Source organism: Dunckerocampus dactyliophorus, chromosome 16 (assembly GCF_027744805.1).
Source record: "Dunckerocampus dactyliophorus isolate RoL2022-P2 chromosome 16, RoL_Ddac_1.1, whole genome shotgun sequence".
Classification (NCBI taxonomy): Eukaryota; Metazoa; Chordata; class Actinopteri; order Syngnathiformes; family Syngnathidae; genus Dunckerocampus; species Dunckerocampus dactyliophorus.
Window position 1 is genome coordinate 15,907,698 of NC_072834.1, and position 13,504 is coordinate 15,921,201.

The following is a 13,504-nucleotide window of genomic DNA, read 5'->3' on the forward strand; positions in this document are numbered from 1 at the left end:
CGTCCAATGAAATGCTTTGCTCGGACTAAATGCATTATGGGAAAAGTTAAAATATTTTTTTATCTTTTTTATTTTAAACTCATATTGGTACTTGTATATTTCCGAGCTACCTTTTGAGTGTTCATTGTAAGATGAAACCGTGAGTCAGACTGTTATATTGGGTAATGACCTCCTGCAATTTCCAACGGGTTGACAAGCTCGTGGTGAGTTTTCTCATAGCTCATGATTGGCTCCTGTCAAATATGCCTGGTCCTCACAGACTTAAACACCGGTGCATATTATACACCGGAAGTTACATTTCTAGAAAAAACTGCATCTCAGCTTTGTGATACAGGTGAAAAAGGTTATTATTAGTAAGAACTTCGCACTTTGCTCTTTTTTTCCCATTTTTGCTGATTTTTTTTAAATTTAAATAATCTTCCTAAATTTTCTTCTCATAATATCATAAGTTTATTCCCATAATATTTAATAAAGAAAATTATAATTGCCATAATATTATAACTTTTTCCCCCAACCTAATTTTCCAAAACTTACAACTTTATTTTGTTTTCTTTGTTCTCATAATATTACGACTTTTATTAAAATTAAAAAAATATAAAAAATCTTGAATATTTCAACTCTATGCTACACAGCTCTACAGAACAAACACTGAAAATTTAGGGTGTTCAGCCGGATCGCTACAAAATTTCGCACATACCTTTTGGGGATTGACCAGCACGTGTGTGTAAAATTTCAGCAAGATTGGTTGAAAAACATGGCACCATCAAGCCAAAAGGGGAAGGACGTAGCAAGTAATTGTCCATAAGTCACTGAGCATTTGTCTAGTGAGGATAAAACATCAGGATATCTGTGTTACATTTGGACTGCATCTTTGAGATCAACCCACAGGGGGCGCCAGAAATGTCATTGACAGGCTTGAAATGGATCCGGTTCTATGTGGTGAATGGCCGTGATGAATGAATGAATCATGCCTATTTCCTGACTTTATCAGCTGTTTCTCTTTGCGCGAAGTCGACTGTCTTTCAAGCTAAAATTCTTCTTGATCTTATTCCCTTTTCTCCTTTTTTTCTTGCCTTCCTTGCTGCCTCTGTCTTGCGCTCTCTTGGGCCCTGCCTTCTCCTGTTTGGGATCAGATCTACAACAAGAACATGATCGTGGACACCTTCCTGGGCCAGGTGGTCATGTTCAGCGACCCCAACGAGCGGCAGGAGCAGCACACGCTCCACCTGCGCGACAAGGGCAGCCGCCAGGACAACGACCTCCCGGGCACGCTCACTGTGCGCCTCATCACCTCCACCACGCTCACCAACATCTGATGCCGTGGAACGTTCACGTACACGCCGGTTGGCTTCTTCTGATTTCCTTTAAATTGACTTTTTTAATGGCCTTCTACATCAATATCTTTATTCAGTGTCGCTGCTGCAGGTGTTATTATTAAAGTTGCGTACAGCAACTCGAAAAAGGCCAAAACAGAACAGCTTTTTCTTTCCTTTTTTTTAGGGTGCGTTCACACGCGTCGGTTTTGGTTCGGTTAAAGTGGTCTCTGGTGCGTTCGCTCTGCTGGGACGCTTCGTTCAGTCGAGGGTGAACTTCGTCATCGGAGCTATGGTGTGCATTAGGTGCAAGCGCTCTTTAAAAGTATATTTTAGGAGCTTTTTGTCAAATCTCATCTAGTAAATACAGCAGAATCTAAGAATTACTTTTGGCTCGGACCAGAGCACCGAACCACAAGTGTGAACGCAGCCTCAGAAAAAAAGATATTTCTTGCGCACATTGGTGTGGTTCACTTAGCTTTCATACTAGTATTTTTGTATGTACCCAAAGGCTGAAAGTAAGGTCTTAATTGGACAGATTTCCCGATATATTACCTGACCTAACGCAAATATTACAAACCCAAATGCCTTCTGCAGGTTGTTTTTTATTGTGCTACATTTACCAGTGTAGATTTCACCAAAAGCTTCTAAAATGTACTTGTAAAGCGCACCTTTGTCACACACACACAGGGAGAGGCAACACTTCCAACGTATTTTCTCTTACATAACAATAATCCATTGATTTAAAAGAGCTTTTCAAGAAACTCAGACACTTCACAATAAAGCAATAAAATACAAAAAATATACAATGAAGCAATGAAGACGGAAAATCAATCAGTGGAGTACAAACAACTAAACGTATCATAAAATGGAAGTATTAAACATTAAAAGCCAGTTTAAAGAGGTTTTGGAGTGAGTCTTGAAAGTAGATCGGTGTAGTTAGGGGCGTGTGCGGGGAGGGAGCTCCAGGGGGAGGGGGCAGCGAAGCTAAAAGGCTCTGCCGGTGCTTGGCCATTGAGGGTGGTGACTTGAGGTTGGCGTCAGGGGAGCAGAGGGGACGGGTTGGGGAGTGGAGATGGAGATGTCATACACACACATACAGTATACAGTATTTGTCATTTCTGCGTGCTTTTAGCCAGGAGTGCAACCCGGGGACCTTTTACATTCTTACAACACAATTAAACAAGAAAACTGAAAAAACAAACAAAAAAAACAGTAAAAATGGAAAAAAAGAGTAGTAATTTTACGAGAATAAAGACTAAATATCAGGAGAATAATGTCATAATATTCAGAGAAAAAATAAAGTTAAATATTAAAGATTTAAAAAAAAGATTTTTTAAAACCGTTGTGCTATTATGAGAAGCAGAGAACGCATAAGAATAAAGCTGCAATTTGAGGAGAATTATGTTGGGTAAAAGTTAGGATATTACAATAATAAAGCCCATGATGAGAATAAAGGAATAATATTACAAGAAAAAATGTATGAGAAGAAAGCAGAAAGGAAAATCAAGCAAAAAGGAAAAAGTTCATACTAATGCTCGGTCACCGATAACACGAAGCTGAGCTGGAGGCTGTTTTTTCTTGAAATATAAAAAAAACCTCTCTGCAAATCTACATGGGTTCCTTTGAAAAAAATGTAAAAGTGGCCCCCACATCCTTTCATTTTTCAGTATGTGGGCCTCGGTGCAAAAAGGTTGGACACCCCTGCCTTTTGCTGCCATTTTACCACCGGTCCGTGTCTTTGGTCACATTTGTTCACATTTAAACCTCAAGTGAACCGAACCGCACCAGAGTTCACTTGCAAATGGACTCCGGGAATTCCAATTCAAGGAACGCTGGTGCTTTTGCTCTGCTCGTGCGGTTCATTCAAACAAACAGGCCGAGACCAATCTCTCATTTGCAACGCCTACAGACACGTACTTGTACTGCTCTGCTCTCTCCCTCTGTGTGTGTGACAAAGGTGCTCTTTACAAGCACATTTTAGAAGCTTTCGGTGAAATCTAAGCTGGTGAATGCAGGAGAATATGAAAATAACCTGCAGACGGCATTTTGGTGATGAATATTTGAGTTAGGTCACGTAATATGTCAGGAGAGCTGTCCAATCAACTTCTTACTTTATGCATATGTTCTTTACTGCCTTTGGTCACATGACAAAAACACCAGCGTGAATGCTGTCCGCACCAAATGCACACCGAGTATGTCTTTTATTTTTGGTCCGGGCCAGAGTACCGAATCACATGACATGCACATGTGATGCATGTGCAGACTTTTTTGCACTCCCATGCATGTGCCAACGTTACCAAGGGCTATGCATTGCCTTAAGGCTGCGTCTGTCTTGCGCGAAGGTCGTTGTCCATCGGTTGTCCTTCGCCATGTCTGTTTGGATTGACGCTTCCCGCCATCTCGGTCCTTCTTGGTCTACTGACAAAGCATTCTCTGTCCGTCCTGAGCGAGCATGTGCCATCATGTCAAGCTTCTTCTCGTGGACGCAAGCCAACGTGTCAAAACCTCGCCTTCCTTCCGTCTTCCGTCACTGGGACCTAGCAATCCCTCCCCCCCGCCCAGGATGCTTCTCCACCGGTTGCTATGGACGACATCCGACAACCGCATGGCTTCAAAAGACGTTTTGCCCGTGTCGTAGCTTAGCAGCCGGTGTTTGTCGTCCCCCCCTCAACATCACCCTAAACAAGTGCTTTACGGGACCAAAGACCAGCCAGCCAAGCCCGCTTTTTTGTGTCCTTTCAGACTGGCCGTCCCCAGCCTAATGACAGAGCGCCGCCCCCCTCTCCCCGTGCCACATCATCTTCTTAATTGCAACACCACTGCCTGACACTCAAGTCTCTGGAACCCCCTGAGACGCAGCAGCCGTGCTTCTGCTGTTAGCACATAGCAGGCCCGAGCATTTGTGTTCGTGTGTACTTCTTCTTCTCTGTTCGGGCGAATGTCTGTTTATCATCATTGTAACTCGAAATGATGTGGGAGGGAAAGGTGTACAACATGCAGGCAGAGCGCCCTTTATTGGCAACGCACACCTTGCACTTTATTTTGTTTTATTTCTTTAGTGGCAGCCTTCCCAAACCTTCCCCAACAAGCAGTGCCATCTTTGATCCACGTTTGAGTCTTTTTTGCCGCTTTTCTTCAGCGCACCCTAGCATGATGTTGCTGTTAAAGTGTAATGTTAGCACTTTAGCATCACATGGCAATGCTAATGTTTGTGTCCTCCTGTGCCACTCCTTAATGCTATGTTGTTGTATGTGGCATCTGGCATGTATTACATTCAATAGAGTTACAGCGTATATGGACAAACAAAGCTCGTTAGCATTAAAGCTACAGGCACACAAAAGGGTGTGTTCCTGGTAGGGCTTACTAAAAGCACTTTTAAACTGTGTAAATTCCAGCATCAATGCTAACACACTTCCAATACACTATTGTGGCACCTTTGAGACGTACATGATTACAAATACGATAATACGGGACCTTTAACAATCATTGAATGATTTACTTTACATGGGAGATGGGAGAATCTCCTGAACTTGTGTTTTAATGTGGTATTTAACAGAGTAATGGTGTCCTGGGGAGTTGTGCCATAGTGGAGGTCTTTTTAGATGTTCAGTCATCATGTTCTTCTATATATTCTTTCTACAATCAGAAGAGAATGAAACAACAGCACCTCTGCTGGTTGCAGCCCAGTAGTGCACTCCAGCACTCCATTCTGCCCCAATTGCCTCAAGATATGACTAATCACGGAGGAGTTCAAGGTTGGAGCGTGAGGTCGACAGGTGGATCAGCGCAAAGTCTGCAGTAATGCGGTCGCTGTACCAGACCGTCGTGGTGAAGAGAGAGCTGAGCCGGAAGGCAAAGCTCTCAATTTACCGGTCGATCTACGTTCCCACCCTCACCTATGGTCATGAGCTTTGGGTCGTGACCAAAAGAACGAGATTGCGGATACAAGCGGCTGAAATGAGTTTCCTACGTAGGGTAGATGGACTCACCCTAAGAGATAGGGTGAGGAGCTCGGTCATCCTGGAGGAGCTCAGAGTAGAGCCGCTGCGCCTTCACATCGAGAGGAGCCAGTTGAGGTGGCTCGGGCATCTAGCCAGGATGCCTCCCAGACGCCTCCCTGGTGAGGTGTTCCGGGCATGCACGGCTGGGAGGAGGCCCCGGGGCAGACCGAGGACACGCTGGAGGGATTATGTCTCACAGCAACCCCTTGGTCACCTCCTGGTGGAACTGGAAGAGGTGGCTGGGGACTGGGAAGTCTGGACTTTGCTACTGAGACTGCTTCCTCCGTGACCCTGATCCGGATAAATGTAAGAAAATGTATGGATGAATGGATACGACTAATCAATAATCAATTAATCGAGCGATAAATTAATCGATTATGCTCCTTCCTACTATTTTTGGCTACAAGAGTCCAAGTAGAAAATCCTATCAACTGTGCAAAACTGCAATTAAAAATGCAATCATTCTTCTTCTGTTTTTCATACTATCAATACTTTCTTTTTTTTTTTTTTACTTTGAATGTAACTTCACTTTATTTCCTCACTGCTGTTACGTGAAGAGTCACACGCGGCGTTTACGGTATGCCAGCACATACAACATCTTTAAAAAAAAAAAAAAAAAGAGTTTCGCATGACTTCATTTTGCTTCACTATGTATGTATATATGGCTTTGTACTCTAGTGTTTTTAATGCTTTCATGCTTTTGTCCTTCCTCTGCGCTAACGCAAGTTGTTAGCATCCAACGTGTCCGCCGCGCCTCACGTGACCATATCAGCGTGAACAAACACAAGCCACCCGTAGTTCTTCTACGTAGTTTTTCTTTTTTCCCGTTTTTTTTGTTGTTGTCGTGTTCACAGGAATCATTGGTGCCAACAGTTTGCGAAAGAATGCATGTTAAGCTTTTTATTTGAGTGCGACGCTAAGTTCAGTGGAGCCTCCCACAGCCGACATTACAGGGCGACACATTATTGCTTCAGATTCTTGGTGCCAAAAAGCAGCATGATCACGCATCATGTATGTGCAGACATACAGCCCACCAAATAAACACCATACTACCAATAATAATAATCATATTCATAGAGAATATTCAAGGCGGCAGAGTGACTTTTTCTTTTTGGTGCCATGTTAACATGTAGATTATTTGCTTTATTCACCTCAGACTGATGCATGTGCCATTTTTCTATACTTTAAAGTTACAATAACGCGACCGAAATGTTCCTTTTACTTTGTTTACTGACCTCAGGTGTTTGTTTTAGGGGTTTTTTTGTACATTTTTGTGTACGTTTTTATTCATTTGTGCAGGTGTCATACACAAACGTTAAGACAATAATAATACGTTAATACGGAGCTTTGATGTGAAAGGATGCCGTACGATGAGAATTTTTTTCCAAAAAATCATCTGATGGGAGTAAGCATGTCATTGTTTTCTGATTTTAATATTTAACATTACAGCTTCATCATCACAGAATGACTTCTACTCGTGAGATTGCGACTTTAGTTGTGTAATCACTTCAATGGTCGTAAAATGACAATTTTTTTGTAATAATGTGACTTTATTCACACGCAATTACAAATTACAAACAAATCACTTTAATTTTGTAATAATGGAACTTTTTTTCCCACTGAAAACTATGACTATGACACCCCCCCCCCCCCCTTTTTTTTTGTCTTCCTTCTCATAATGTGAAAAAAGCACTTTTCTCATAAAATGACCTTTTCTCAGAAAACTCCGACTTTATTTTGGTAACTTTTCACGCGAACTTGCGACTTCTCATAAATTCCCAGCTTTCTTCTCCCGTTATTACGACGTTATTCTCGCAAAATTCCCACTTGTTCTCGTAAGATTCCAGCTCTGTTCGCCTAATATTTGCTATTATCGTGAAACTACGACTTTATTTTTGTAATAAGACTTTTTTTTCTTTTTTCTGCAAGATGCACAACTTTCTCACGAAACTACGACATGACCGGTATTCTGTAAAATTACAACTTTTCTCATAAAATTCCCACTTTATTTTCATAATAATGCAACTTTTTAAAATTCCTTTACTCATATCATTTAAAGATGCTGAACTGGAACATTTTCTCATAAAATTCGGCCTTTCTTGGCACGTTATTAAGATGCTATTTCTCTTTTCTCTCCAAATTATGACTATTTACATATACTATATACATTACGATGTACTATATAAATTAATAGTTTTTTACTTTATTATGGTGTTTGTCTAATAATCTATTTGTTTAAATCGGGAACCATTTTCATGCTAAATGACAAGCTAATTGAAATATTATCATTACTTTTTTTTTATAACAGCGTGCTCCTAATACTCCTTCGTAGATGTTTACGATATTTTAACGCTGAAAAAGTGTTTATCCCAATCCTGCAAAGGTACAATCTTATTGATGGCTGGTACGTTGTGAAGAGCACTTTGGTCCTTTTTATTGTTTTTAAGTTATGGACTACATTTTTTAAAATGTTTTTGGTTTTCCTGTCCCTGCTTTGTGAGGTCTTTTTTTGGCATGGTGCGTCTTGGGGCTTTCACTGTAATGTGGAAACACTGCAACCACTGTCTGGACCTTTTACTGTTTACTGTGTTTTTTTGCGCATTAAAATGGTTTGTTTTGTTTTGTACGAGTCCAAAAAAACAAGCCAGTACATGTAGCAAGACGGCTTCTGATCCACCGCTAAGAATTGCAGGAAAAAAAAGCACACATTTTTGCGTTGTGAAAAGCTATCGCTACTTTGATAAACATGTAAACGGTGCCGCACTCTTGCATGCATCCAGACAATATTTGTAAGTAGTTTTTCTATTTCGTACATGTGTAAAAGTAGCAGCGATGATGGGATATTATCCATGCTTTTGATGGATGCTACGCAGGCTGGCGCTGACGTTGCTCACTTCCTCTGGTGGTCATTCATAGGAACGGCAATGCTATTAGCTTAGCGTGCTGGGCAAAGTGATTTTTTTGTTTTGTGGCTTTGATCCCCCCGCTCCCTTGTTACTTACAAAAAGGTGCAACTGAGGTGTGCCGGGCCGTGTTGCATCCTGCTGCATGAAAATGACGTTTCAAAGACAGCATGGTGGAGGCTTTTTCCCCCTCAGCGGGTCACCTGGAAGCTTCTATTCTCACTGGAAATGAGCTTGCGATTCTTCTTGTACTTTTCTGCTGATGTTTGTCTACTGGGAGGCTGGAGTACCTGCATGGACACACTTCTAGAAGACACTGCTGTCTTTTATCAGTATTTTATAACCTTCTTCATTTTATATATCTATATACAGTACATATATATGAATATAAATATATATATATATATATATATATGTATATATATATATATATATATAATATAAATATACTCACTTTACCTTACGTTCCAAGCCGGTATGATTAGCTAGCTAGCTTTTGGAGTATGTCGTGTACTTGTCGTGTGCTTGTTTATGTCCTCATTTCCCAGTGACAGCTTTCCCCCTCTATTTTATTTGGGTTTTTTTTTTTTACTTTTCAATGGATGCCTGTGCGTTTACTTCTCGGTTACACTGTGGGTATTTTATAGCTACAGTCATGATTTTTGCATTTGTATTTAATGTCAACTTGTGGCATGACTTTGAAATAAAAAGAGAAATGCTATTTGTATGCGTTATCGTTTGAGGAGAATTTTCGAAAAATGTGAACGGTTTCCGGGTGTTCTAGTGGGTATTATAGCGAGTACAACACAACAGTGCCCCCTGGTGGCTGTGTACAGACCATCACTCTGATTGGATGCTTATTCAGTGTCAGGACATCAATTTATTTATAGATTTTAAGAAAATAATTCTTTTCACTTTTATTCTATATATATATACATATATATATATGTATATATATATGTGTGTATATATATATAATATAATATAATATTACAATGTTATTCTAGCTACAGTAAATTCCATCATTCTCTCAGAAAAGTCCAACTTTTTCCACCTTTAGTTTTGTATTGTGACTTTTTTTTCCTGCTAAATTATGACTTTTTCCATGAAGTTTTTCTTGCCAAATTTCAACTTTTACTTTTATTTGTTAAAAACTGTTGATCCTTTTCATTTTTTTATGATTGCGGTGCGCAAACCTGACGGCTAACACAAAGCTTTAATGTGTACAAAGTGGTATTAGCATCACAATGATTTCCTTGCAGAATAACAACTCATAATACAGTCCTGATCACAATTTTAAGACCAGTTCTAAAATAGCAAGAATTTACATTTTGCTTCGCTGGATCTTAACGAGGTTCTAAGTAGAGCTTCAAAATGCAAAGAGAAGAAATGGGAGTGAGACAAAAAATGTTTTGAGTAAGCAATTTATTGCAAACAAGCACTAAGTGAAATAGGCTGTTCATCAGCTGATCAAAAGTTTAAGAAAAACCCAGAAGCCCCCTCTAAAATAGAAATAAAATGTTCACAAAAGGAGTCAGTAATGAGTGGCTGTGCCATTCTTGTTAATCATCTCAAAAATTGGTTTGTGCACGCTTGATGCCATTGTTCCAGGAGGCTAGTGGGAATGTTGCTTCACTGTCTGGAACTGATGTCCATTTTTCTTCCCTTACCATCCTTCTCAATTTAGATTTAGATCAGGGGAACACGCAGGATGCTCCAAAATAGTGAGGTTATTCCTCTGGAAGAATTCCTTTGTCAGGTGTACCTTGTGAACTGCAGCGTTGTCCTGTTGAAAAGGTCAGTCATTAGCACACAGACGAGGGCCTTCAGTCATGAGGGATGCCCCCTGCAGCATCTCCACATAGCCAGCTGCCGTTTGACGCCCCTGCACAACCTGAAGCTGAAATCTGACCAGAACTGGACTTAGGAGACCAAGTGGGGGGTAAGTCGCTGACAAACCAGAAGAAAGTTTGTGGAATGAAGGTATATTATGTGAGTTTATTTTTACATTTACATTTAATGTCATTTGTTATTTATTATATGTAACGGCTTTATTCTTGGAACAATGTATTCTTTGTTCTCATATAATCATGGCAAAAATAGAACAGGAATTCATCACAGAACGTAACAATGCCCCCTGGTGGCTATGAGAAGTATAGGGACGTCTTCTGGTGATGTCCCGTTAGCGCATTTCAGCTATGATAAGGTTCTATATTTGGGAAAGTGATGGGACAACGAGGTAACTTTGCAAAGCCTTGGCAGAGGTTTTGCACTCTCTTTGAAGTGAGTCTTTGATGAACACGAGCACAAAAAGAAAAGGGATCCTTCAAACAAACCAAGAAAGACACCAAAAAGCTGCTTAGAGCGGCTGAGACAAACAACATGGTTGTGCAATGAATGATTAGAGGTTCAAAAGGACAAAAGTAAGACGATTTGCACATTTTTCACCTTGGTTTTGTTTTTTTTTTTGCTTTGGACATTTGGAGGGGGAACATATCTTTGACGGCAGGGATATTCAAATCAGACCGGCTCGCATTGTCAACTGGCGCTTTTAGCATTAGGTTCCTAACAACAGCAGAACTCTCCCGTCCTATAGAGCAGGGGTCCCCAACTACTGGGCCGTGGCCGATGTCGAACTGGGCCACGGGAAACTTTCAGGTCCAATGATTAAAAAAAATTAAAATACACTTAAAAACAAAGGTTGGGGACCACTGATGTAGAGGATCTTTGACAAGTGTTTTTTGCAATAGGTTCTTAAAAACAGCAGAGTGTTTTTTGCAGTAGGGTTATGTAATGTAATGCTAGTCATGTTTTGTGTTGTATATAGGCCTGTCACAATAATCGATAAATCAATTGAATCGCATGATTAAAAAAAACAAATTTGAATATTTTTGCCGGCCTCAATAAATTGACGTGCATGTATGCGTGTTTGTTTTCCTCGTCTTTCTTGCAGGCTGAATGACAAGAGGGTTCACTCTGCAGCTGTCTGTGCGCATTGGTGCTAAAGTGTAATGAACAGAGTGAACCCTCCTTTCAGTTATCTATGAGCTACGAGCTTTCTCCCCGTACATGGAGGCGGGGCTACCCTGGCTGGCAGCAAATTAGCCTTGTGAGCAAGCATACACTGAATGACGGCACAAAAGCGATCCCCAGTGTGGGAATATTTCGGTTTAAAACAATGAACAAGGTGAGCGCATGAACACCGACGAACCGATATGCCGCATTTGTTTCGAAAGCAGTGACGAGGAAGCAGGGGAATACGACCAACTTGTATGCACACCTAAAACGGAGGTGGAAAGGAGCCTTCGTCCCGACAGTTAGTCAGCGTCGCTCGCTACATTGCAAAAGAAATGCAACATTTTGGGAAATGTTGACAGACAGTACGAATTGCCTGGGAGAATGTACATGTACGACATGTCACAAACAGCTGTATAACCGAGTGAAAGAAGACGACAGAAACATTGCGTTTTACTCTGCCACCACAGATATGTGGGCCAGCTCAAATATGACACCGTACATTAGTCCATTTTATTTATTTATTTATTTTTCTTGTTTGTTTGTTTAATTTATTTAAAAGCTCTTGACATTCAAATTACAATGTTAAATACTCTTGAGAAATCAAAGTTTATTGCTATTGATACCATGTACTCAATGTTGTCAATAATATCGATTATCGACAATAATTTGTAGGACAATTATCATCCAGCGAAATTTGTTAACGTGACAGGCCTAGTTGTGTATAAAACAAAGGCAAGCAAAATATATAACCGAGGGTCTTATTAAGATGTCCAATGACGCTGTGAAAGCTTAACATGAAAGAAGAACGACATCAGGCGGTTTCAAAATAAAAGCGCTTTGCATTATATGTTGTCTGACTGCACTGAACAAAACTTTCCGAAAAAAGCTTCCAAAAACATCAAATTAAAAGCACAAAATGAACACAGACTCGCCATTGGTACGAGCCTGGAGTGTGTTTTCCAGAGAGAAGATGGTCACATTGTTTTATGAGATGTGGGTAATAGCTAGTGTGCTAGCATGCATGCTAGCATTAACTAGGAACACTAGCACGCAACACATACATAACAACATCAAAGCCACCTTTATGCGTTCACACCCAACACCAGCATTTGGGAACAATGATGAGGTGGAAGAAGAATGGAAAAATAGGAGTTTATTGTTGTAAGTTATAGGTAACATTCACTTCTCGGAGCACACGACTATGGTGCGTTCAAGGACCATCGAACAAAGTGAGAATAAACCCTCGGAGAAACAATGAAACAAAACATAAACGTGCAAAAACTGTGGTCTTTCGGATATTATTAACAGGATATTATTTTCCAATAAAATTGCTTTTTTAAATTTCGGGAATTGATATGCTTTTACACAAAATTTGATGTGGTAATTTACAAAACTATTCTTAATTTTATTTATTTATTTACATGTCCCGGTTTGGCCCTATGGCTGGGTGGTTGGGAACCCCTGACATTGACTAGCATTTTTGCTGAAAGTTTTCAGAAACAGCAGAGCGCTCCTGTCATCTCAAGCAGGGATTCTCAACTGGTGGGTCGCAGAGTCGTTTTCAGTGGGTCGTCGGTCTTGTAAAAATTGTGTAATGACCGGATGTCCCTGAATGCACCTCGTGCTATTTGCTTGCTACGCGACCACAAGGTGCGTGCCATGTTTATGAGAGCCCTCGAGCGGGAGGGGAAGGACATCGAGTGTGAACTTAACGCTCCATCGACACACCTGCAGCTGGGGAAGAGTGCGTCTCACCGCTCCAGCTCACATGGTGTTATGTGGGGGAACTCGGCCCACAACGACGACTCCCAGGTACGGTATGATGGGTTTCATGCTTAATTGGATCTATTGACCCGGGCAGAGGGTGGTCTACAGAAGAAATTGACCTGCTATTAAAACTAAACTTACCTGCTGAGTTAATGAGATGATAATTGGTATATTTTGACTTGTACTTGTTGTTTCTGAGGAGTTGAATCAGAGCTGGACTGGACTAGCTTGATTTTCTTAAAGATGTTTCACCTCTCATCCAGGTCCATTCCAGTTTCTCTGTATCAACTCCTCAGATATACGAGGTACTGAAAACCTTTACACACACTTTTCATTCAAATAATTTTTGAATTTGTGGATAAAAATGTATTTTTCTGAGCAGGAAGAGGGCGGGATATAATGCAACAAGCTAGAAAGTAAGTGACCTCTCAGCAACGGCGTAATTGTTGCAAACAGGCCCTTTTTAAATCTGACATATTTAAAAATGTGTGTTGTCGCT

General features: G+C 40.6%; 2 protein-coding genes across 10 annotated transcripts in view; both read left to right on the forward strand.

Moving 5' to 3' along the window:
* capn5b (calpain 5b) overlaps positions 1–10,051 on the forward strand; it is a 61,115-nt gene extending 51,064 nt beyond the window's left edge. For 3 of the 4 annotated variants that reach the window (XM_054754132.1, XM_054754133.1, XM_054754134.1), the window contains one exon: positions 1,134–8,911. In XM_054754132.1, the coding sequence (XP_054610107.1) occupies positions 1,134–1,316 (183 nt within the window). In that variant the 3' untranslated portion in view covers positions 1,317–8,911. Of the gene's footprint in view, positions 1–1,133; positions 8,912–9,907 lie in introns of those variants that run through there. The other variant, XM_054754135.1, reaches the window with a different exon arrangement.
* Positions 10,046–13,504, forward strand: part of myo7ab (myosin VIIAb) — a 43,189-nt gene continuing 39,730 nt past the window's right edge. For all 6 annotated transcript variants that reach the window (XM_054754125.1, XM_054754127.1, XM_054754126.1 and 3 more), the window contains exon 1: positions 10,046–10,162. The gene's annotated coding sequence lies outside the window, so the exon portion shown is untranslated. The remainder of the gene's footprint in view (positions 10,163–13,504) is intronic.